Source organism: Sarcophilus harrisii, chromosome 3, assembly GCF_902635505.1.
Source record: "Sarcophilus harrisii chromosome 3, mSarHar1.11, whole genome shotgun sequence".
Taxonomy (NCBI): Eukaryota; Metazoa; Chordata; class Mammalia; order Dasyuromorphia; family Dasyuridae; genus Sarcophilus; species Sarcophilus harrisii.
This window is the reverse complement of record NC_045428.1, coordinates 51146963-51173452: the sequence shown is the minus strand read 5'-3', so window position 1 is coordinate 51173452 and position 26490 is coordinate 51146963. Positions and strand designations below refer to the sequence as shown.

Here is a 26490-nt window from a genome sequence, read left to right as displayed (position 1 = left end):
TGAAACAGAACCCGTCTTTCCCATCTAGGCTTCCCCATCCCTCTTTCTTTCAGACATTATGGTCCGTACAGTCATTGACAGACACCAACTCGGTGATATTCTTTTCTCCTCACTCTTACTCATCCCCTATGGCCTTCCCTTGCAAGATCTTAATCAGTTTTGTCTCCAGATCTTTGGCATCTGCTCCCTTCTCTCCACTCGGGAAGCTTCCATACTAGTTCATATGCTGGATGTGGACTGGCTAATCCTATGAATGCTAAACATCAGCGTTATAATTAATAAAAAAGATAATTCCTGCCTTCCAGGAACTCAGAATCTAAAAGAAAAGGTGAGATGCAAAGGGAGACAGGAAGTGAGTGTAGAAGTGGGCTGGGGGACTGGCCCAGAGAATGTCTTTTTTCATGGAGTTGAAACCTGGCAGCAACATAGATGACAGTAGGCCAAACGGAGAGTCCTTCTTCTGCTCTCAATAAAGGAAGGCATTGGGAGGAGTTTGGCACTCCATCCTCCAGCCAGAAGAGAAGAGGCTGAGGGAGATGGTATCAGTCAGGTGGCAGCTGTCTGTCCTTCCTTCTCAAAGACAACCGTGGTGACGTCAGAAGGTGAGGCTGTGACGTGCAAGTGAATCAGATTTGAGGGAGGGGGGACTGGGCAAGGGCACCTGCATCACTTTTTCTCCAGAACCATCTGGATCCATTGGCCAGATCTAGATCAAGATGAATGGAGATGGCCTTGGATGCCGGAGGAGAACTTGGCCTCTTTAAACTAAGGTCTTTAACAGTCCTCATTTTGACTGAGTTGATGTCCATTTAGTGATTAAAACTAAGTAAAAAAGAAATGACGTTAAAAAAATGGCCTTTTTTAATCTGTTTTTTTTTTTTAAAAAAGGAATCCATCAAGATGGGGAAAACCCTGGGATTTCTGGCCACTACAGCCATAGTTACTATTTGCATTCACTCTTGAAGCAGTCTGGGCCAAAACAAAGACAAGGGAGCTTGACCTGGGACCTTTTGTTGACTTATCTCTGAGAGCTGGAGTGATTTGGGGTTAAAACATGGTCCTAAAAGTTAGTGTGTCAAGATTGCAGTTTGCTGAATGCCCATGAGTTCAGAAGTGACGAGCTTATCCAGAAATTGAAAGCAGGCAAGACAGCAGATGGCCAAGTGAAGAGGCGAAAGCTTCCCAATTCCTCCCAGCCTGCCTTCTAGGTGGTCTGGCTATGGCACTCTCCTCAGTCAGCTTTGGTCATCACCTGTTAATACACTGTACTTGGCTTCCATATGCTGTTTGTTTTTGTGTCAGGAATTCCCTCCTTCCTTACTTCTGGCTTCTCAGAATCCCTTGTTTCTTTAAAGATTTATTTCAGAGGGTCACTTTCTCTGGGATTGTCCCTTGAGCCTACCTCTCACCACCCCACCACCCCAAAATTCACTTTTGTCTTTGTATTACCAGGGCGTAGCCTGATAAATGTTTGCTGACTAACAGTGTGAATTACAAATAATCGCTAAAGGCAAAGTGTGCCATTAATCCACTGGCCTAGAGAATCTGGCCCCCTGGTGCTTATGTAGAGTTTGAGATTGGGAGTTGGGGACCAGGTTTTAAACCTCAAAATCACTGAAGCCTCTGGGTTTTGGTTTAAGGCCCCTCCCATCTCTAAATCTGTGGTATTTTGATGTTGGAGGAAGAGTTTTTGGGCAGTGCTTTGAAGGAAGCTCAGGATTCTGGGAGAGGAGGTGAGGAGACTGTGGTCAGGGGAGATAAGCCTATCATATATGAAACAGATGGCAAGTCAGTTTGGTTGAAAAATAGAGTGTTTTGAAGTGGACTCATTTGAAATTAGCCTAGTGGGGGGGGGCAGCTAGGTGCTGCAGTGGATAGAGCACCAGCCCTGAAGTCAGGAGGACCTGGGTTCAAATCTGGTCTCAGACACTTAACACTTCCTAACTGTGTGACCCTAGGCAAGTCACTTAACCCCAAATACCTCAGCCAAAAAACAAAAAAGAAAGAAGGAAAGAAGGGAGGAAGGGAAGAAGGGAAGAGAGGAGGGAGGGAGGGAGGGAAAAATTAGCCTAGTGGGAACTGTCTAGTGAACCTTGCTCTGCTCTTCAGTTTCCCACTTCAGATTACCCTCTGCATCATCTCCTATCATTTCCTCCTTTGTTCTGAGTGATCCTTCTCTAGTCATTGATCTCACCCTGCCTATATCCTTCAGGATCTTGCCTCTTTGAATATTCCTTTTGTCTTTCTGTCTTTGACTTCCCTAATGTGCTGACTCCTTTCCAATTGTCCTTGAACATATCCAACTTTCTATCCCTAAAAGCCTCCACTTGTCCCCTTCAAACTAACATCTTTTCTCTCTCCTTCCTTTCACAATCAAACTAGAAAGAAGCTGTTCATGCTCATTTTACCTCCTTTCTTACCTCCCACTCACTCCTCAGATCCTCATCTTGTGGTTTACATCCCATTCAACTGAAATAGGAGGCCTCCACTCCCCTCTTACTCATCTCTCCAGAGCTAGGTCCAGGGGCCTTTTTGGTTGTGTTTGACCTAGGGGATGCTCATCCCCTGGCTATTCCTTTCTTCTGGATCCTCATGACATGGCTGTGTTGTGCTGCTCTTCCTGCTGCTTGGACCAATTCTATTTGGTCTCCTTCGCAAAATCATCCATAGAAAGTGGATTTTTCTGTATTTGGAGGCCCTATCTTGGACCTCCTCTTTAGTCCCTACATTTTTATATTGGTGATTCTATTGCCTCTACCTAAGTATTTTGAGTCTATATTCTCTGTTTTTTCTTAAATACGTCACTGTATCTTGCACAAAGTAGACACCTAAGTGCTTGTTGATTGAATTATCATCCTTATGAAATCTCTTGTTCCTATGCAGAGGATGCTAAAATCTAAATATCCAGCTAACTTACGTCCTCCACATCTACACCTGCCTGCTTGGCACTTGGCTGGCTCACAAGTCTCTCACACTTGATGTCACAGTGATGGTCTTTTCCCCTAAAGCTTTCCCCTTTCCTAACTGCCACCATTCTTCTAGTTACCCAGGACTATAGTCTTGACTCACTTCTCTTCCTCCTTGTTTATGGAAGCTGCTAGTAGGTCTGGAGACAGGAAGACCTGAATTCATAGGTCTCAAGAGGCCTACTAGCTCTGGGATCTGGGCAAATCACTTAACGTCTACCTGTCTCAGTTATCTCAACTGTAAACTGGGGATAACAATAGTCCCTGCCTCACAAGGTTTTTGTGAGAATGGAATAAGATAATATTTGTAAAGTGCATAGCACAATGCTGGCACATTGTAGAGGCTAAATGAATCCTTGTTCCCTCCTTTCTTTCTCCATTTACTTTTACTTGCTGTCTTGTGGTCCCAGCTTCTCACATCAATTTGCTTCTCTCTATTCACACCATAACCACCTTAGTTCAGAATCTAATCACCACTCTCTTATATTTATCCAGGCTTCCTTCTTTCTAGGTCATCTGAAATTATTTCTAAAACATAGCTTTGATTGTTTGACTGTCCTGCTCAGGAAGCTTCAGTGAGTTCCCATTACTTTGATAAAATATAAACTTTATTTTAAAAAAATTTTTATTAAAGCTTTTTAATTTTCAAAATATACACATGGACAATTTTTCAACATTAACCCTTGAAAAACCTTGTGTTCCAATTTCCCTCCCCTTCCTCTCTTCCCCTAGATGGCAAACTATCCAATATATGTTAAACATGGTAAAAATAAATGTTAAATTCTATATATGCATACATATTTATACAATTATCTTGCTGCACAAGAAAAATCAAAAAGGAAAAAAATAAGAAAGAAAATAAAATACAAGTAAGCAAAAACAAAAAGAATGAAAATACTATATTGTAATCCACCCTCAGTTCCCACAGTCCTCTCTCTGGGTCTAGATGGCTCTCTCCATCATAAGTTTATTGGAATAGGCCTGAATCATCACATTGTTGAAGAGAACCATGTCCATCAGAATTGATCATCATATAATCTTGTTGCCATGTACAATGATCTCCTGGTTCTGCTCATTTCACTTAGCATCAGTTCATGTAAGTCTCTCTAGGCCTCTCTGAACTCATTTTGCTGATTGTTTTCTTATAGAACAATAATATTCTATAACATTCATATACCATAACTTATTCAGCTATTCTTCAGTTGATGGGCATCCATTCAATTTCTTGCCACTACAAAAAAGGTTGCCACAAATATAAACTTTACAGTTTGGCACATAAAAGCCTTTTAAGTATATCTGCAGCCTCTTCCCAGGCTTCTACTTTTTTTTTGGGGGGGGGAGGTAACAATACCATATTTTATTTATTTATTTTCTTAACAGTATTTTATTTCCCCCAAATACATGTACAGGTAGTTTTCAGCATTCATTTTTGTGAGATTGTGTTCCAATTTTATCCTCTGCAAACAATCTGATATAGACTAAATATGTGCAATCCTTTTAAATATATTTTCATTTTTTGTCATGTTGTGCAATAAGAATCAAACCAAAAGGAAAAAAAGCCACGAAAAAAAAAAACCCAGGAAAAAAAAAACCTGTAAAAATACTATGCTTTGATCTACATTCAATCTCTGTGTTTCTTTCTCTGGATGCAAGTGGCATTTTCCATCCCAAATCTATTAGAATTGTCTTGAATCATCACATTGCTGAGAAGAGCCAAGTCCATCACTGTTAAGATCGTGTATTTTAAGATCAGCACGAGACAGGAATTCAGGTTAGGGGGAAATCGTCAGTCTTTATTCTCAGTGAAGAAGGATCGGAGGTGGAAGAGAATCGGCGATAGCAATGTGTGCAGCTGAGTCAAGAAGCTAGCTCGACCAGCAGCCACACAACCAGCAGCTCGGAGTCTCGAACTCAGCCCAATCTCTCCCAGCTTGTCTTCTTCCCTCTCTGCCTCCACCCACCAAAATCGTCATTTCCTATACAACACATCAGGACTTGCAAGGAGAGTGGGCAGGGACCATTCTTAATCCAATCATGTATATTAATAGAGTATAGCCCAATTACTATCTAGCCTCATGTACTTGGGACCTCAGTGCATCAGCTCAAACCTCAGCCCATTACACATCACAGTTGATCATCACATAGCTGCTACTGTCATGTACTCAGCTCCTGAGTCAGACTGCCCAATCTCCTGTCTCCATACCTAGAACACTCTCCTTTATTATTTTCCTTCAACATTTAGCGCAAATGCTGCTTGCTCTCTCTTTCAAAAAATCTTTTCTGGTTGTCCCAGTTCTTAGTGCTTTGCCATTCCCCACCAATTACTGTGTTTTTCCTTCTTAGAATGATGGTGTATTCTTCTAATAGATCATTAGTTCCTGGAAGGCAGACATCCTCTCACTTTTATATTTGTATCCCCATCTAGCCCTGTACCAAGTACATAGTAAGAAATTAAATACTTGTCTGATTAAAAGGATTTTAAATGCCAATCCTGGAGACCTAGAGAGCCATTAAGACTTTTGAATAATCAGATTTGGTCACATTTGTATTTTAGTGACAGTTTTTAGCAGTTCTGGAGACCAGATTATAGAGGAAAGAGACTAAGATGACAAAGAATTAATTAGGAGGATATTTTAATAGGTCAGATAAGAGGTGATAAGGACCAGAACTAGAGTAGAGAGTATGTTAGAAATATCACAAAGTTGCTTAGTAGTTGACTATTATGGGAGTTGGGGAGAAAGAAGGAAGTCAAGACTAATTTCAAAGCTATGAATCTAAACAGCTGAGAGAAGGTTAATAGTAGTTGCTTTCAACAGACTATACCCATCTGCTCTCTTTTATTACCTAGTTATTTACATCTTATCAGCCTTATTTGCACTCCTTTCCTTGTCTTCTCAATGTGTTAACAAAATGCCAGTGTTTCAGAAATGCTTTTAATTGCTTGACTGCATTCAGAGTATCACAGATTTAGAGCTAGATTTTACCCTAGAGATAATCTAGTCCAACTCCCTCAGTTTTACTGAGAAGAAAACTCAGGATTAGAGAGGTTAACTTATTTGCCAGTGATCAGACAGGTAATAAAAATTAGAGCAGGGAGGGATTTAGAAAAGGTGGTGTTTTATCACGCATGTGGTCAATTTTAGATAGCTAGGGGACATTATGGTAGAAACTTAGTTGGTATCAAAGGAGCAGATTTCAGGTGAGAGATTAGGCTAGATGTTTAGATTTAGGAATTATTTCCATGAGGTGATCATTGAAGCATTGGGAATTCAATTGATTATAGCCATCTTTGTTATGCATCCAAAGATAAAAGTGAAACTGTTCACAGCTTCAGTGACTATTGAAGAAAATATGTTTATAGATAAATATATTCAGAGTAAACATAAATTTTATTTAAATGTTTATATAAATTAATATATTACAATAAATTTAGTAAATTATATTAAATTTATATATTTAAATTTTTATTAAATATTTAAAACTATAAAGAGAACTCTGACATTGAGCCATTTCACCCTTAGAGAGGACTTTTAGTGTTTGATGAATTCTGAATCTGTGCCTTGAAGAAAGTTCTAAGATTCTAGATGGTAGATGGAGTGGACAAGAACAAGGGATATGTACTGTTGCATAAGCTAGTCTTCTTACTCCTTGTTGCTTTCTTCCTGATGGTTTCACCAGTGGAAAGAATATGGACATAAAAGCATCCAGGATAGAGTCTAAAAAATAGATGAAAGAAAGAGTTGGGGGAGCCTGGAAAGGAATGGCCAGAAAGATAGGAGAGAGCAGTGCCATGCAAGCCAGAAGAATAAAATGATGAAATGTTATTGAAGGAAGTGCTGAAAAATATTTTGTTTAATTTTCTAAACCTCCTGCTAATACAGTCATAGGATCATAAATTTAGAGCTGGAAATGAGCTTAGAAACCATTAACCCCTCTTCCCCCCCATGTTATTGATGACCTGAAATGCAGAGAAGTAAAGCCACTTATCCAGACCCTCATGAAAGATGAATAATAGAACTAGTTTGGACCTGGACCCTGTGACTCCCAAGCCACCAATCATTCTTTTCAATGTAAGTTTAGTGCTCCTCTTCAGTCAGCAAATAAGTTGTGTAAAGACACCACACTGGGCAAGATCAGTCAATAAAAGCCACAGAGCTTATGGGGACAATGCTATTAGAGCCTTGATGCTTAAAACCTTCATTATTGATGCAGCTTAAAAAAAAATAGAAAAAGGAAAAGGAAAAATTTTTTTAAATGATAGTCTAGTTTTATCCATGTCAAATGGTTAAGAAATGGATAAGTACTACAAGAAATAGGCCTGCTTCCTTCCCTTCTCAAAGGATGGGCTGGTAGAGTGCAACTTGGGCAGACTAAAACTTTGACCAGAGACCATGATACCAGCTTCCCTGCCTCAGAAGATAATACAGTAATTGTGGCACTTTACTTTGATAAAGACCTGGTGTTTGCTTGTGAAAGCGAAGGGTTACAACTTGGGAGTTAGTGTGCAAGTGATGCAATTTTCTGCATTCAAATGGTTTCTCCCCCAAGAAGTCACATAGAAGCATACTTGAAATTCATGTTTTGCTCAGAATGTTCCCTAATATAAGTCTTGTTGGAACAAATTTGTGTTTTCGAAATACCCATTGCAGCAGAACTGACTGTACTTAGTAAACTTGAGGACTTTAAAAAACCTTAAAAACTCATTTTTATTCTGGTCTCATTTTTATCGCTAACTTTTGTTTTATATCTAAACTTTTACCCTTAGGACCACTGGGCTTTCTGCCTGTCCTGCAGTTGAACCCTCCTTTATGTCTTTTCCTCCCTTATTTGAATATGGGCTCTTTAAGAGACACTTTTAGCTACATTTCCAACATTTAGCAAATGCATGGTACATATAAGTGCTTAATTAATGCTTCCTCTCCCCCCCCCCCCCCCCCCCCCCCCCCCCCCCTTTTCCTCTTTGGTTAGTGTCAGAGTAGCTTCGAAAGGCTAGACATGGTGTGCCAGGAAAGTGCTGATCTCACAGCACTTGATTTAGTGGGGAGCTTGGTGCTGCTGAAACGGACTCTTCTAAGGCCCCAGCAGGTTGTGGACTCCAAGCATGCCCACAACCACAAGAAGACCTAGCTGGTAGCTTGTTGACAACCCAGGGTCTTGTAGTCTTGATCTCCGCTTGCAAAGTTAGTTTAACTTAGCTTAATTTATATTCTCTTGATTTTGTTGTTCAACCGTTTCTGTTATGTCCACCTGTATGATCCCATTTTTGAGTTTTCTTGGCAGATACTGGAGTGATTTGCCATCCACTTTTCTGGCTCATTTTATAGGTGAGGAAACTGAGGCAAACAGGATTGAGTGACTTGCCTAAAGTCACACAGCTAATAAGGCCTAAATCCATATTTGAATTCGGGTCCACCTAATTCAAGGCCCATTGTTCTATCCACCTACCTGACTTCTCTTGATTACAATGGCCTAGTTTATTGCTTGAGAATGATCTTTAGGTTCATGTGATTATACAGTTGATGTTTTGTAAGAGTTGGATGGAGCAGTTGGTACTCAGTTAGATGTTCTGTGAAATTCTAGCTCCATTTCCTCATCTTATCCCCAAGCTTAGCTTTAGAGGGAGCAGAAGGTTGCAGATGTTGTTCTTAGTCTTGAGATCACAGCTTGGAAAATACTCATGATGGAGTTTTAGGAACCATTTTTAAACAAGAATGATAGTTTTGTTTATTGGAGACAGAACATTTTAATTTTGTCATACTTGATTCATTCCCTGTGCCCATCCAAATAACCACCTAGTTCTACTACCTTATTCTTAAACTTATTGATGGGATAATCTTTTACTTCCTGGCTAAAACATTGTTGGTAAAAATTAATCCTTATTTCCTATGTTCTCCCATTCATGAGGAAACAAAAATAACCTTATATTGAAATACTTTGATATGTTGATTTGCTAGGTTTACAATAAGTAAAATTGTATATAAGAATATACATTATTATTAGATTAGTAATTTTTTAAAAATGCATAGTATGTTTTTTAGCATATGTTTTCTTGAGTGTAGAATAGATTGAAACTGCACATATTTAGTCAGAGTAATTTTCGTAGATATTCCTAGAAAGGAGCTCTATGCCACATTCACAGAATTATTATAGTTTCCTTTTTGATGATCCTACTTTATGTTCAAGGTGACAGCTATGAAATATAAGACATTATTTATTAAATTGGCCTTCTTTTCATATACTATATTGCTAAAGATTGTAACTTAAGTGATGATATTTGTCTAAACTTGTAATTGTTCTATTTTTTCCTTTAAAACCTTGTAATCAACAATGGGAGTTTTATGTGTAAATATCTTTGTCACCATAGATGTTTAGACATTCAAACTAAAGGTAAAAGTAATTTATTGTTTTGAAAGCTGTGACAACTAAGAAGTTTCATTTCTTTAGCTGATGCAGTTATACTTTTTAGATATATCTAAATTCATGCATCATCTTAATTATAAGCCCAAACAGACAATAATAATGAGTGAAGATAGAATAAATGATTCGACACTACTTCAAGAGATTGCTAAGAGGTCTCTCACTTTTTCTCCAAAAGTATCTTGGGCTGTATTTATAACAAAGTATCATCATTTAAAATTTTTCCTTTAATACCATTATTTGATAATCTTATACAATATAACAAAACCTAAATGAGTAATTTATTATTTCAAAATGTATGTATTTTAATGACTTAACTTTAAGAAAGCTTCACTTAATATCTAATTTAGCTGCCACAAAATGTCTTGTTTGTAGTCTTTCATCATTCCATAAGACGCCACTTGCTTTTTGAGGTGACTAACCACACCCTAGACTAGACCTTGTCCATATAGCCAAAGTAAAATTGATGATTGTGATAGTTATGTATGATTTTTAAATTATACAGTATTTTGTTCTGGTCAAGACCTGTCATTTCATCAATGTGAATTCTGTCTATGGTATTTTCCTCTTGCTCTGCAGATTGGCTACCCTCTGCAATGACAGTCTTGATTGCCTAGGCCATAGGGAGTTTTAAGTGTCATGCCTTTGGTTAGAAGGCAGACAGATAGGACTGTGAACTTCCATCTCCCTGATTTCCAGGCTGGCCTTGGATCCCCTCTACCATGTTGCCTCTGGGAGTATATGTTCTTGTTTGTTTGTTTGAAGGCAAAGAAAACGATTTGGTGATATTTACCGATAAATTTAAAGCAAGCATTCCTGAAGTTGGGAAAAATAGTAGGAACATACTTAGACTATTATTTTGTTCTTTCCCTCAAAATATCCTATTGAAAAAAACTATAGCTCTCACCTTACTCAGAAGCATTTAAGGCCTTTTCAGAAAAAACTAGTAATTATTGTCTTATGAAGAAGGGGTAAAAAAAATTAGCTGTTTTTCTTCCTTTTAAAAGGTTACTTTGGTGTGTATGTAATGGCTGTAATGACTCATACTTGAAAGAAAAATGAGGTTGAAACAACACCCACGGAAGGCTGTCCTGACTGCAGTAGAACAAAACAGACAGAAATACAAATGATTGGTTTTGTTTTGTTTTAAGATTCTGTCATTGAGCTTTTGGAATGACCAGTGTCTTTGAATAATTGTTTCATTATAGAACTGCAAAAGCTTTTTCATTGAATGAGTCTGGTCCTCTGATCCTCAGATTTTCTTGATTGAGGGTAAGGATGCCTTTTTCGCATACTAAATACCTGTAGCTATTCCATTGCTGGTTGCAGAGGTGTCTGGGAGTGCTCTTGGGAGTTCTAGGAAGAACATGCTTGCCCTAGCACTTTTCAATCTCCCTTTTGGGAAAGTCACTTAATCCTGTTTGCCTCAGTTTCCTCATCTGTAAAATGAACTGGAAAAGGACCTGGCAAACCACTCCAGTATCTCTGCCAAGAAAACCCCAAATAGGAGTTAGACAGGCCTGAACAACAGTAATAACACAGCAGCTTTTTAGTTTGACTTTATAACTGGCAACCATTTAAGTGCATACTATGTGCAAAATTGATAGGGACTAGGGATACATGAGTTAAAAACAGACAATCCAAAGTCTCAAGAAGTTTGAACATCTTTAAGAGAATTAAAGAGAAGGTGATTTAAAGAGGGCCTTACTAAGGCTTAGGCCAAGGGGCTTGAAAAGTGTTCAGGCAGGTCAGGCTGAACCAGAAATGCACCCTGTTATAAAAACCTTGGAAGGACAAAGAATCTAAGAAAGGGTGAGGGCGCCTCCTTGTCAAAACTTTCTGAGAAGTCAGGGAGGTTGAGGATTGTGGGAAGATCTTTAAGTTAGCAGTTAAAAGATAATAGTAACTAGTTTTAAGGAAATGGTTTTTAGAGAGACTGAGGAAAAAAGACTGATTTCAAAGGGTTGACATTTCCCAGTCACTCCAGAATCATGCTCTCTGAGTTCTATTTATCTTACTCCAGCATTTCCCATGAGAACCTGGACTCTGGCTCTGATAAGTTCTGATAAGTTTTTGGCTCACCTGTGCCAGAACCAGGCCTCTCTGGCACCTACCCATTACATATATATATATATATATATATATACACACATACACACACACACATATATATATATACACATACATATATATATGTGTGTGTGTGTGTATATATATATATATACACACACCAAGCACTTCATTCTTAATTTTTCTTGCACTCCTGGATATTTTCAAACCCTACCATTAAGCATGTGTTTCACTAAACCCATTATTTTTCTTTTATCTGTTGTCTTTCCCCCCTTAAAACTTAAGTTCCTTGAGGACAGGGAGAGTTTTGCCAACTCTTTAATTTTGCCCACTGCCTGGCATACAATGAACAATGCTCACTCTTCATTAAACAGTAGATAACGGAACATAGACAACATGATGTCCAGAAAAACTTGTTAACAGAACTATCTAAAAGTAGAATATGTTACCTTAAAGAGTAATGTTACTTATCATTTTAGACATTTAAGCAGAGACTGACATTTTCTGGAAAAAAATTTTGATTTGGAAGGAGGGATTCTTGATGAAGTGTTAGGTATGACTAGTTGGATCATTAAGAGAATGTTTTTGTGCTACTTGTTCTACTGTATATCTCACAGAGTTGTTAACAAAATCCTTTGTAAACTGTAAAGAGCTATGTAAATGCAAGTATTTAATATAAAAATAATTCTTTATAAAGGACTGTACTTAAAATAATCTTCTAAACTACTTATCTTGTCAAATTATCATAGTCTGAATATCTCACAGATGTGCTGTAATGAATTTTGTTGATTTATTAAGGCATATTAATGATAGTGACTTCAAATTTTCCATTTCTAATAGACTTCTTTCAAAGCATGTTGGTTTGAACTAACTTTATTTTAATATGGTCTGTGGTCATTTTTCTCTTTCCATTTTGAGTGTTTAACTTTGGAGCTAGAATTAATATTAGAAATCATTTAAATCTATATGATTTAAGGAGAAAATTGTAATATATAGATATTGAATGCTTTCAATCAGAGAGCTGATTTTTCAGCTCTTAGGTCTAGTTCTTGCCCCCAATTCTACAGCTAGTAACTCCAGTTAGCATTTTATTAAGCATCTATGTGCCAGTAAGTGTCAGAGTTAGGGTTTACATTCTCTTGGAAGAAGAAACACATACAAATAAAAGTGTGTTTGTAGCTATCTATATATGTGCATACACATTAAATATAAGGAAATTTGGGGGGGAGGGCAATGAGCAATCTGGGGAGAAGAGGGGAATCCGGAAAGACTTGATATAGAGGGTAGCATTTGACCCCAGTTGGTAGGAAAACAAAGGAGTCTAGAAGATAGAGGTGAACAGGATTGGTATTCAAGGTCTAGAGGACATCCAGTGCAAAGGCATGGCATGGATGTAAGAGCTGGATTGTCATGAAGGAAGACTAGAAGAAGCCTGTTTGGTTGGGTTTCACACCACTCAACCCTCTTCTAGTACTCATTGTACTTTACTAAGCAGTTTACTATGAAGAGTTGTTACTATGTTAAGTTCACGTTCCACACTCACACTTCTGTTCCATCAAAATCCCACCAGGTTCCTACCTTGGATCTTCAGTGTGATCTTAATATTCTAGGTGAATTCTAGTCAAATCTTCTTGGTGAATCCTTCCCTAAGCTTCTTTAGCTTCTATTTTATTTTTTATTTAACGCAAAAGTACTCATTTGTATCCCATTGATACCATAGATGTTTGAATAAAGTGTAGTTGTCTATTAATCTGATATTCATAGTTTGAAGTTTTAAACACTTAAAAAATGTCCATTTCTGCAGGTGAAGCCAAGAATTTATTGCCATATCCTGGACCCAACAAAATGAGAGATTGTTTCTGCACCATAAATTTGGACCAAGAAGAAGTTTTTCGTACTCAGGTTGTTGAAAAGTCATTAAGGTTAGTAGAAAACTTGATAAATAATGTCAGTTAAATTTATTTGAAATGTAAGTCTGCCACTTTAATCCAAAATATAAACATAACTAAAAATATCAAGGACTTCAAACTCAGTATGAGTCAACAGTATGCTCTGGTATCCCAGGAAACTGCCGTTAAGAATGTGATTATGTGCAAGGTGAGGAGGTGAGCAGACCTCATCTGTAGGATTGTATTCCATTTTGGACACTTATTTCAGGAAGGCCATGGGTAAGCTAGAGTTTTCAAAGGAAGATAACCAGGAGAATGAGATTGTCATAGGATTGGAGGATTATCTCACTTGGAAACAGAAAGATTGGTGAGGCAGTCAGTGAAGTCAGAACATATTCTGCTTTCCAGTGTTTGAAGGATTTGGGAATCCCGGAAGGCAGATTCAACCATTGCTACTTAAGGCCCTGGGTCACAACTAAGAGATCTGGTTAGAAATCACAAAGAAGAAAACTTAGCAAAGGAAAGCTTCCTAACAGTTGTAGTTGTTTGAGTTATGTCTTTATGACCCCATCTAGAGTTTCGTTGTTAAAGATACCTGTGTGGTTTGTCTTTTTCTTATTTAGCTCATTTTATAGATGAACAGCTAGGGCACTCTAGGTTAAGTGACTTGTCCAGGGCCATACAGTGACTCTCTGAAGCTAGATTTGAACATGGGAAAATGAGCCCTTTTGACTCCAAGCTCAGCACTCTGAGAACTATGCTATCTATTCAAAAGTAGTGTGGTCTCTTTTAGGAGGATGTAAAACAGATTGAATGGTATGGGTTAGATTAGTTGGCTTCTGAATGTTCCCTCATTAGAAACTTTAAAATTTTTTTCATATTCATTTTACTTAAAGAAGAAGTAAAATAATTCTTTAGGAAACATTTTATAAATTGCTTAATTTAGCACTAGTCTTACCAATTAATGAACTTTTCTAAAGTAAATTGCATCTCATTTATCAATATATTCCATTATTTGAGCACACTAATGTGCATTAATAAATGTTGTCAGTTCCTTAAATTTAGGCAAATGGTTTCAATTGTTCAATGGTTTCAGTCCCAACTGTCTCAGTGATTGTAGAGATGAAAAGAATTGTATTAGACGCTTGTAGGGCTCTTTCTAACAATTGTAGTTAACACATGTTAGTCTCAGAAATAGAGAGCTTTTTGATGGTTAGGTGTCTCCAGGAACAGACTGGACCCCCCTTCTGACACAATAAGGTCCACTTTCTCAGTATGGGGTTCAAGTTGAGGCCAGCTGATACTTTGTCAGGAATGATTTGTACATTTTAGATTTTGGTGATCTTTGATGTGACTTATGATTCTAAGAGTGACTGCTGTGGCAGAATATTCCCCACTTGCCTTCAGAGTCATTGCTGCCCCTTGAAAGGCTGTCTTCAATTGTGCCTGCCAGAGAGCTTTTTGCTTTACCTTTATGGGACTCTCTGCCCCTTCTTTGTTCTCTTTTTCCTTCATAAGTAGTAGAACTAGTGCTTAAGGAAGGAAGGCAGCCACCTGCACAGCACAATGTGCAAAGGATGCAAATGTGTGCTTTCTTAAGGCTAATTTTTCTACAAGAGCATTATTTGTGCCAAAATGTTCTGCTCTACCTGGCACATGTTTATTTGGTGCTAGGTCAAGGTACACATGCTGTGATGAAGGTTCACAGATTTTAGTGGAGAGGAACATACCCTGGGGACACGTTTTTCAGTCTTGTGCCTCTGCTGCACAGATGCCGGAGTCTAGTTCTTCTGAGTGTGCTCTGATTCTGCTATTTATAGCAGCTTTGTGACCTCCTTACACACATTTCTTGATTTCTTTGAGCCTTAGTTTATAATCTCTTAAATGGAGATTATAATACATTACTTATCCCACAGTGTTGATGTGAGGCTCAAATAAAGTAATTTATATAACATGTTTTGTTATCCTAACTGTTAATATGAATTGTCCCTCTGCTTGTGGAATGTCTTTATGTCTCTGGTTTTGGTTTTAAACTCCTGCTCTCTTCAAAGGAAGACTGAAATGTAATCAATTGTGAGGCTAGTGCCTTGATTATTGAATGCACTTCAGATACAATTACTATTTCCAGCAACAATATATTACCAGTATATTATTGATGTGCAAATTGAGGCATCCAGGAAATGCTGAATATCCTCTGCTGTGTGATTGAGAAAAGACTGAAGAGTTGAGATTAGAATTTAGAGTTATTTAAATTTTATTCTGTTACTTAGCTCCCACTGATTCCAGTGATAGCAAACAGTAATCTTACTGATGGCCCAAACCTGTTTCATAAGATAACATGTAATCTTGCATAGAAATACCTAAAATCAACCATTTCACTTCTGAAGATACACATCAAAATTTTTTGCCTTCTTAAGAAGGCTACAGGTCACAAAATGAGTGAAGCCTTTTCCAATCACCTGTCATAAATTGTTATTTGTTTTACTGCTCTGGATGAGTAGTTAGACTTTCAAACTTTAATCAGAGTTGCCATAGTAACTCCCAATTGCATCAGGCACAAATGCGTGCTGGTAAGTACTTCCTCAGTGGTCTCAGAAACTTGTGACTTTTTATTGTTGTTCTAAATTTATTTGTAGAATTTTGAATGAATGAAAATATTTACATGTTCTTTAATTTATGCTTTGTAGCTGTTTCTAGTTCTACGTAGAGATTTTACAAATGAGGAAAGCAATTTGGAAGAATGTGGTTGCTTTTTGATAATCTAATAGGAAGAAATTAATTTTGAGTATATTTGGAATAAAAATGTGTTGGCATTTTTTGATCTATTAAAATAGTAAAAACTAAAAAGTTAAAGCAAAAATATTTAAAACAAATCTCCATAAGAATTCTTTGTTCAGATTTTAGATTTCTTTTTAAACTCATGGTATTCCAAGGACATGACATTCACCTTTGGTATGTATAAGTAACATTGGGTTTTAAGCTTTTAAAATTTTAAATATGCTTTCAAGAAAGAAGGAACCTTGTCAAAAGTACAAGTTTCAAAGCCACATGTTTTCTCCAAAAACACTTCTAGCCTAAGGAATTCTAATGCTTAAATTAATTTTTTGAAAGATAGTTTTCTTGGTTTATAGATCAGGATTTAACTTCCTATTCCTTATACTTTTTTTTTTTTTTTTTTGCTTAGCACTCCTTAGGCTCCAACTTTGGTTCCTTGAGATATGTTGACTTCATGTCCCTCATTCTTGGGTAAATCATGGGGTCAGCATTGTCGTTTTCATTTGGGTTTTTAGGTCTTTTCAGAATGATCAGGATTCACAAAGCCAAGTGTTCTTGGCTGTTCATAAACCATTAAAATTCTCTGATGAGAATGACCTAGGTCCTCTCAGAACCTGAGCGGAAACCTAGTTTGTTTCAGAATCTGTTGGAATAAGATTATTACATCATTTGTTTTACTAGGCATGATATTGCTTTGTGATAATCAGAACTTTCCCTTACAGATTGTATTCCTTCTTTCTCTAGCCCATTTTATAGTGAAGAGTTTTACTTTGAGATCCCAAGAACTTTCCAGTATTTGTCTTTCTACATTTATGATAAGAGTGTTTTACAAAGAGATCTTCGAATAGGTAAGTATTATTGGTGATCCTTATTTGTCATACATATGATGCTTTTTAATTTACCCATCCCAGTAATTTTTCTAAGAATTATGGTGATAGTTATATAATGTTATTTTCTTTTTCTTTTCCAATAAACTTCACTCTCAGGTATATTATTTTAGCTCTGAGTTTATGCTGGGCTCTTCAGACAAAGATTAGTGATATTGATCCACTCTCAGCAGAGTCTTTTGAGTCTTCTTCCCCACTCTTGATGATATCTTTGCGCTGAGCATCATGAGAGAAGGGAAAGTGTGCTGACTGGAGTCAGAGGACCTGAATTCATATCCTATCTAACACATAGAACCAGAGTGACCGTGGACAAATCAATTAACATCAGTCTGCTCATCTGGAAAATAAGAAGATTGCACTGGATGGTCCCTGAGCCTCAGACTTTTAGCCTCAGACTTAGGATTCCAGGATCATTCTGCCTGGTTCCCACTGAAACAGGTTCACATATTTGACAAGCCACTTGCTGAAGTCAGCATTGGAACAGATATGACCAGTAGACAGGTCTCAGCTGACTGGCTTGTGTGGGAATTGAACCCATCCTCTTTGTCTTCATTATCTAGATCTGTTAGCTAATTTGCTGTTCCCTGAACTACACAATTCAGGTGTCCATATAAACCTGGAATGGTTCAGATTTCTTCCTCAGAATCCCCACATTCCTTCAAAACTCAGATTAGGGGTCATCTCTTACTTGAAACCTTTGCTGTTTCTCCTTCCTCAGATTACATTGTAGGTATTTCATGTACTTACATCCTTGGGAGTGGTTCTTTTTCGAAGTCCCAGTTTCTGTGACATGGTAGCACTTAATATGTGCTCCTTTGTATTTAAAAGAGCCACCATGTATACTTAATGTTCTTCCCCTCTCTTTTCCATTGGGTTTCTTTCTTTCATATTTAGTTCTTTTCATCCATCTTTTGAAACAGAACCATCTCTTTACTTTATTCTGACAAGTCATTTAATTTCTTTGCTTTTGCTACTAGGCTTCTTAATATCCCAAGTCTAGGCATCTGCATTTGTTTGCTTTATATTCTGGTTACTCGTTCTCTTTTTAACTTTGCACAGCCTCATTTTCAGTCTATGGAAACTTGTTTCTTCCTGAGTCCCAGTAGTCTTCTTGCCAATTTCATTGACATTTTCTTAGTTCTTGTAGTTCCTTCACTTCTTTAGCTTTTGAAGATAAGGGAAAGTGAGATGGCTCTGTGATACTTGGCAAAGGCTTTTTCTCCTTCTCTGATGACTCCTCGATATCAATTGCAGATTTTTCCACTTCCTACAAATTCCTGCCTGTGATCTTTCCTCCCCCGCCTAGGGCTTTGTTCTTGACCTTTATATAGAATAATTTTCTTGGAGGCATTCTATTCCCATGACTTTCAAATACCACCTTTATGTGAATGATTGAAATATTTATCATAATTGTACATAACTTTTCCACCCATGTTTTAGTTCCTTATTCCTTCACCACCATTCTTCATCCCATCTCCTCTTTGGTGCTTCATTCATTTATTTATTTACTTTTAGTTTTATATACAGTCTTTACCCTTCCCTCCTCAGTCAATTTTTTCTCAGTAGTAGTTTGTTTTTCCAAATACATGCAAAGTTAGCTTTGCAAAACTTTGTGTTCCAAATTTTTCTCCCTCCTTCATCCCCACCTCTCCCTTTCCCAAGACAACAAACAATTTGATATAGATTAAATATGTGCAATTCTTCTAAACATATTTTCATATTTGTCATGCAGAGCAAGAAAAATTAAATCAAAATGTTCCTACCTTTTTAAAAACCTTCCCTTGAACAGTCTCACCCTTAAAAATATCAACTTGGGTTTTGCCTCACTCATTGCCACATGACTTCCCTGAGTCTAATTAATTTGTTGCCTCCTTCCTCATCATTACTCATTGAGCTCTCTTCCATCTGACTTCTTCCCCACCATTATTGAAAGCATCCCCTCCAAGATTGCCAGAAATGTAAGTGCTAAATTCAGTGACCTCTTCTCAGGCCTTACCTTTCTATAGCATTTGAAGCTATTGTTGGTCCACTTGATAGAGTCTTCTTCCACAATGGAGCTTTCTCATGATTCTTCTCAATTCTTTTCAGGTTCTTTGCCTTTTTCCTTTTCCTTTCTCATGACTCTTTTACTACATCTTCTCTCTTAGTGATTTCATATTTGCCTGATTGTAGTTATCACCTTTATTATCAACCAATAAGCACAAAACTACAATGTGTCAGGCTCTATGCTAAGTAAGAACTGGGGATGCAAAAAGAGACAAAAGACCCTGCTCTCAAGAAATTTACAATCAAGGGAAACAGCATATAAACAAATATAAGCAATGTAAGCTTATTCAGGATAAATAGGAAATAATTATCAGAGAAAGGCCACTGGAATTAAGAAGGGTGAGAAGGCTTCCCATAAAAGATTTTAGTTGTAATTTAAAGAAAGCCAGGGAATTCAGTTGGAGCAGAGGAGGGAGAGTGTTCCAGGTGGGGGAAATAGCCAGAGAGAATGCCTGGCACCAAGAGATGGACTGTCTCAATTATGGAACTGCCAGGTGGTCCTTGTCATTGGATTGGAGAACGTGTTATGGGGAAAAAGGTGTAAAAAGACTGGAAAGTTAAGAGGGGGACTACTAGATATTAAAGGGCTTTGATTCTAAACTCTGTTTCCATCCTTGACTCTCTTCCTGAGCTCTAGACCTAAATTTCTAATTTACCATGTATGTAACACCATCAGTTTCATCAGGCTGTTCTATTGATACTTCAAACCCATCATATATAATAAAGCTTAATTTTTTCCTTCAGTTATCTACCATGTTACTTCTCTTTTTGAAATCTCTCTTAGATTTGACCTATCTTCTCTGTTACAATGGCTCTTACTACATCCAGGAATTTAATACTTTGGACTTGGATTACTACAATAACCTCTCCCTTCATTTTTACTCTATATAAATCCATCTGTATAGATAGATAGATAGATAGATAAATAGATAGATAGAGATAGATAGATAAATAGATAGATAGATAAATAGATAGATAGAGATAGATAGATAGATAAATAGATAGATAGATAGATACAACTATATCAAACTCAAAACCATACCTCAATAATGCTTCTTGCACCACCACCACAAAACCCTCCTGTTTGCTATAAGACCAACAACTCAGAAACCCAATGAATGAAAGATAAGCACGATGATTGAAAAGAAAAAGAGGCAAAATGCAATGGATCACCCAAAAGAGTATTATTTGAGCTAGAAAAACTGGGTTTATCAGTCACTGCAGGAAAAAACATAGGGAAATATTTGAGAGTCACCTACAGCAGTGGCTTAAAAAACTACATGAAATATGAAGCCAAAACATTCTGCTTGTGTGTATTATATAATAATGGAAATAAAGAAACCATATAGGAATGAATAATGGTTCTTTATATAAATTTCAACACTTATTTAAAAGGTTTCCTGCAGAAGAATATAGTGACAATTGTTAAGGTGTCAGAATGAAAGAGTATAAAATTGTATGATGTAGAATTTAATTTAATTGGAATAGTTGCTTCTATTGCAGGCAGTCTATGAATTTCTGGAAAAGGTCAGTGGAGCCACAGTCATTTTTATTCATCTCTTGGTAAAACATATAGTGCTATAGGTTGGTTTGGCTTACAATTCATCTGTCATAGGAAATGTATAGCTGAGTTTTCTCATTATGATGTCTAAAAGATGTTTTATCCTCTTTCCTTTTATCATTTTTTAATTTTTAATGTAGAAATATATGTGCATTTACAATCATAGGAAATATGAATTGTTAGCTTGATGATATACACACACTCATTCATTCTCTCTCTTTCTCTCCCTCCCTCCCTCCATGTGTATGTATCTCTCTCTCTCTCGCTTTTCTTTCTTTCTCTCTCTCTCTCTCTCTCTCTCTCTCTCTCTCCTCCCAATATTCACTTTGATGTTTTAATGGCAAAAGTGTTGGGCAGGGAGAATTTCTGTTATCTAGTTTAGAAAAAAACAAGTTAGCCTCATAATGTGGAAATTATCACTGTTGTATTCACAATGCTGCTTTTTTAAGGTTGAAAACCGGTCTCACATGCTCTCATTTTTCACGTAAACTTTAAAGAGATTTTATAAGCTAATTTCTCCATTCTTTGTATTTTGAATTGTTAGAAATTTATTATCTTTTTTTCCCAGATATTTTTCAGTTCAGGTTTAGATTAAGTAAAATCCATAATATCAGATAATAAGGGAAGCTAAACTAGAGTTGAGGAATGATGCTTTCCAACTTATGAAGATTTAAATATTGGTCCTGAGTAAAGGCAGCAGAAAGTCTTTGACATAGGACCCAAACTTTGGAAACTTCTTTGTGAGACTAAGAAAGCTTTTGTGCACAAACTTGAAATCTCAAGGCTGAGGAACCTAGTTGTAAAAAGTCAGGAAATTGCAAAGCTAAAGTTTTTAGAAACAGCTAAGTTGGACTTCTTACTCCATCTCTGATGCCTTATCTTTTTCTTTTTCCAAAAAGAGGACTCAAAAACATTACATGTCCTTGGTTAAAATTCCAGTAGCACCCTAATAGGAGGATTTTAGTCATATGTAATGTAACAGGAGATAAAAGGGAAACCTTATGATAGAGTAAAATCTTCAAATATTGTCAGATGTGTTTTCACCTCACTGATGTCTCATTTTTATGCCCAGTCTGGTATTTGGAGGTACCCCTGCATTCTTGAAAGCTAAAGCATAAGCTCTGGGAGGGCTTGAGCCAAATGGAGGTTTCCAATAAATTGTTGTAGAACCAATCAAGGTTGAGAGTCTTTACTAGATTGCGCATATGTCAGGTGGTGAATATTTTGTTCATGGAAGCCCTTAAATTCAATCATTTATAATAATTATATTATTCTAGCTATTGGTGATACAAAACACAAAAGAGATTGCATTCCATTGGCAGAAACTTAAAGGGAAGGGGGAAAGAAACCTTCTACTGAAATCCTTTCCTGAGGTACAAAGGACAAGTGTCAGATAAGGCAGATCTCACATTTATAAGAGTATTTTTAATGTATTAAAGAGGACAAAAACATCAAAGCATGGATTTTTTTCTAATTCGTTAAGTGTATTTTGGTTTTTAAAAAGACTGCAAAGACCCCTGGACACTAAAAACTAGAAAAAAGGAAAGGGAGAAGTGAAGAAACCAATAAGCATTTATATAGCACCTACTATATGTCAGGCACTGTGCTAAACCCTTTACAAATATCACTTCATTTAGTCCACTTTTAATCTTAGGGGTTGCTGTTATCATAATAATAATTATTATTATGTTATTTATACCTGTTTTACAGTTGAGGATATTGAAATAGAAATTAAATGACTTAGGGCCTAAGTCCAGATTTGAAATCAGGTCTTTCTTTACCTATTACTCATATATAAATGATCATTTATAATAAAGTCCATTTCTGCCCATATTTTCTTTCTTTCTTAGTCCTTTGGTATAATATAATGCTAGGAAAGATTTATAGATTCAAGTGATAGGTTCAAGTTCTAGTCGTGACAAATGATTTACTTGTTCTAAGCCTCACCTTCCTGATCTGGGAAATTAAGGGATTAGACTAGATAATATTCAAGATCTCTCTGGTCTGAATCTCTGTTATTCTATGGATCATAATTTTTGCTAGCACTTGAGTCTTGAGTCACTGATCACTGACATAACATATTTCTTATGATATAAAATTGCCCAGAAACCACAAGTTTGGGTGTTGCTTTTCTTAGTAACAGAGTATTAGTCCAACTACCTTCAGCTGCTGGCATCCTTATTAGTTAATACCTCCTGATGTCTGGTTTCACTATTGCTCTGGGTTATTGTTTCTCTGTATTGCTGCTGTTTCTGTTGTTATATAAATAAAAAATTTTAGCTGGAGTTTTCCCAAATCTTTAATTCCATTCTGATGTTATTTTGTGTATTGTGAGATCTGTACTCACCATTCCAGACCCTTTTATCTTCTCTTTTCACCAGTTTATTGTTTTCAACTAGATGAAAGCAGAAACACAGGAAGTCTGCTTTTAGTGTGTTCACAGTCAGGATTTTGCCATCTGGCAGTTCTTTTCAAGGAGCCCAATGTAAAATCTCAGGGCCATACTGTAGTAACACTCCCAGAAACTATGTAGATGTTGCTGCTGCTTCAAAAGATGCTTCTTATGAGAGGACAGCAAAAGTGGTTTCCATGTCATTTGCAGCTAATTTTGCTTCTTCCTTTTTTCCACTTTTAAGAAATCAATATAGCATTTAGTCACTTCTTTTCATAAAACATGGTTAAGACTTGAGAAAGGAAAGATAACACCTTTAAATTTCCACAGTGTTATGTGAGCATTTGAAAAATAGATATACACATACATTGTATGCAGAAACTTTCATATGCAGCGAAATGGCTTAAAACTGGTGAAATAAATACCTATTCTAGAAAAATAAACCTAAAATTTTGAGTAATTAAAAGCTTCTCAGAACTAGAAGGGAATCTAGAGGTGAACTATTCCAAACCATATTTTTCAGTTGAGGAAATAAAAATGTACTGAGATTAAATGACTGACCTGAGGGCATAGAGTTAGTTAAGAGATTCCACGAAGGCTACATTAGTCATTCATCTCTCATTGCCAGTATTCATTCATTCATTTTGCCATCTGTTTTCTCTACAAGTAAACTCAAACCTTTTCTTTCAAAAACTGATACCAAGAAAACTACAGTTCAAGACTAGAGGAAACTTTCAATTTTTGCAAAATTTTTATTTCCCTTTTTAGGTTGTCTATTTTCTTTTCTAGGACAAAAATAATTATTTTTGTTTCAATGTATAAATATTTGTTGATGTGACGTCACTCTGTGGCTTTTCTAAGTCTATATATTTGTTGGCTACAAACTTGGTCAGCATACTGTCTTCCATATTGCAGTACTCCACAAATAGGGAGGAGGTGTTCAGTTCTTTTGATGTTTCCAACTTGTCTAATGAAATCATAGTGCCAGTAATTGGTTCATCTGTAGGGAGAAAAAATAGAAAAAAGGAATTATGAAGATTGTATACAGTTGGTTATCTGATTATGAATATCAACAGTCTGTGCAAGATGTAAGAAGTATTTCTTAATCACTAAGAAAATGGCTATTGGCCATTTTAGAAAGAAGAGAAAGGTATGAAGCATTACTGTCTTGGCTTATGACTATGGTAGGGGCGCCTGTTATGGGGAGTTTAATCTTATTTTCCTTAGAAGCCATTTTGTAAATAATTCCACATTAGTTTCTCAAATTATAATTTAAGAATATTTTGGTGGGCTACCTTGGGACCATTTATAATAGTGCTTTGCATGTTGATTAAATATCTATTGGATGAATGAAATATACTTTACAAACTATCTCTTGAAAAGTTGTTTTTTGTAAGATAGGACTTTTCTGTACCTTATTTTTGTATATAAGCAATGTTTAGGCTTGGAATTTAGAATCCCAGATTCTGTAGGATATTAAAGTTTTAGTGTCCTGTTCTTCTTGCCTGGTTCAGTGACATACGATACTGAAAGTTTATTCATAATTTTTATTCTGAATCATTTTGGAGCTAACTGAATTCAGTGGATAGAGGTTTGAGCCTGAGTTAGGAAGATTTAATTACATCTGGCCTAAGACACTTACTGGGTTGTAGAGTGTAGGATCTGCTGTGCCCTTTTCTGGGCTTTCCATCTTTGCTGTCCACTTGATCCACCCAGTTCTTAGCTGTAACTCTAAGAAGCCGTAGCACACATAGTGGCCTCACCTAGTAAACTCTTTTGGCAGCTGGGCTCCGAGATTGAGGATAGTAGCCTAGGAGTTTGGAGGATGAAGATTTCCTCCAGCAAAATGGTCAGAGAAGACAGCTAAAGGAGATGCTGTGGAGCTCCATCAGACGTTGAAGATACCATATGTCATCCATTGTATCCTGAGCCTTCACCAGATGTTTTGACTTTGTCTTGCTACTGGACACTAATGAGTATAGGCCTACTTATGGCTTTACTCAGTCCAATTCTGTCTCACTTAAATCCAGTATATGCAGAGATCTAAAGACATCACCCATACCATGCCTCAAAGTCCTGTGGTGACAAAGCAGTCAGTGGAGAACTCGGTGAGCTGTAGGCAGAACCCTACACGCAGAAGGCTCAAGCCATAGGACATCTTCTCACTGGAAGCAGCAGTAGGATTCAGCAGCCCCCAAGTGTCTGAGCAGCATTTAAAGAACCACACTGTTCACCTCCTAGTGAGGAAGTGGGTAGAAAAAGTACCTTAAAAATTATCTGCTTCACCCAACCCTGGCCTGCTAACCATGGTAGATAGGAATCCCACTCTGAGATCAAAAAAGAAAACAAAAAAGAACAAAAACTTTTGCAAAGAAAACTGCATTCACCACTGGTTTATGGGATTGTCTGCACATTTATAAACAATACAAAATCAAACAGCTCTTGTTGCTAGAGAACTCAGTAGATATCACATCCAAATAGCAGTTCTTAATGAAACAAGACTGACAAATGAAGGCCAGCTTGCTGAAGTCAGAGCTGGATACACATTCTTCAGGAGTGGCCATAGTGAAAGGGAGTGTCATAAAGCTGGGGTAGGTTTTAAAATAAAAACTAATTTAGTCAATAAGCTTGTGACCAAAGGAATAAATAACAGATTAATGACAATGCAGTGCCACTTGCAGGCATGCAAGATGCTACTTGCTGTAATGCCCTATGTCACCATCATCAATGTATATGTTCCCACAATAAATCCTGATGAGGTCAAAGAAAAATTTTATGAATATCTGGAGAGGACAAGCTTGTATTACTGGGTGACTTTAATGTAAGAGTAAACACAAACTACCATACATAACAGGAGTCCTTGGAAGAAATGGAATTGGAAACAGCAATAGCAATAATCATATATTATTGAGCCCTTGTGCATCTCATGATCATTATCAGTACTGTCTTCCATTTATCTGAATGCAATAAAACTTAGTGGATGCACCATCGCAGCAAACATTGTCTTTAAATAGACTATGTCATTATAAAAAGAGACAAACAGGATGTGAGGGACAAAGGTAATTTGTGAAGCAGAATGCTAGACTGATCAAAGCTTTACCTTTTCCAGGCTAAAATATTTCCATTCAACAAAAGAGGTAGCCTGAAGCAAGACAGCTACTAGAAGATTTAATGTTATCATATTAGAGAGCTTCTTCCTTTATATGAACAGTTTTTTGCTAACTTGGAATGAATGCTGAGTTAATACAATTAGTATCTGTGGAGCTGAAAGCAGTCACCTTTTGGAGATTTGGTGTATAGCATTGCCTTTATTCATCTGGGCTAGAAAACTGACAAACTAAGAATGGTACACAAAAATTATTGGGAAATTCATGAACTGCTAAATGAAAAATGAGAACTCGTACAAGATGTAACAGCAAGATACTGTCTCTAATAAGGCAGCATTTGACTATCAAAGTAAAACACAAACAAAGCTTAGAGAGACATA

General features: G+C 36.9%; 1 protein-coding gene across 2 annotated transcripts in view; it reads left to right on the top strand.

Annotated features, from left to right (window-relative positions):
• Nucleotides 1-12708: 12708 nt before the first annotated feature.
• The window catches only part of RASA2 (RAS p21 protein activator 2), a 110768-nt gene continuing 96986 nt past the window's right edge, over nucleotides 12709-26490 (top strand). The window contains exons 1-2 of one of the 2 annotated variants that reach the window (XM_031957863.1): nucleotides 12709-13375; nucleotides 16862-16965. In XM_031957863.1, the coding sequence (XP_031813723.1) occupies nucleotides 13242-13375; nucleotides 16862-16965 (238 nt within the window). In that variant the 5' untranslated portion in view covers nucleotides 12709-13241. The remainder of the gene's footprint in view (nucleotides 13376-16861; nucleotides 16966-26490) is intronic. The other variant, XM_031957861.1, reaches the window with a different exon arrangement.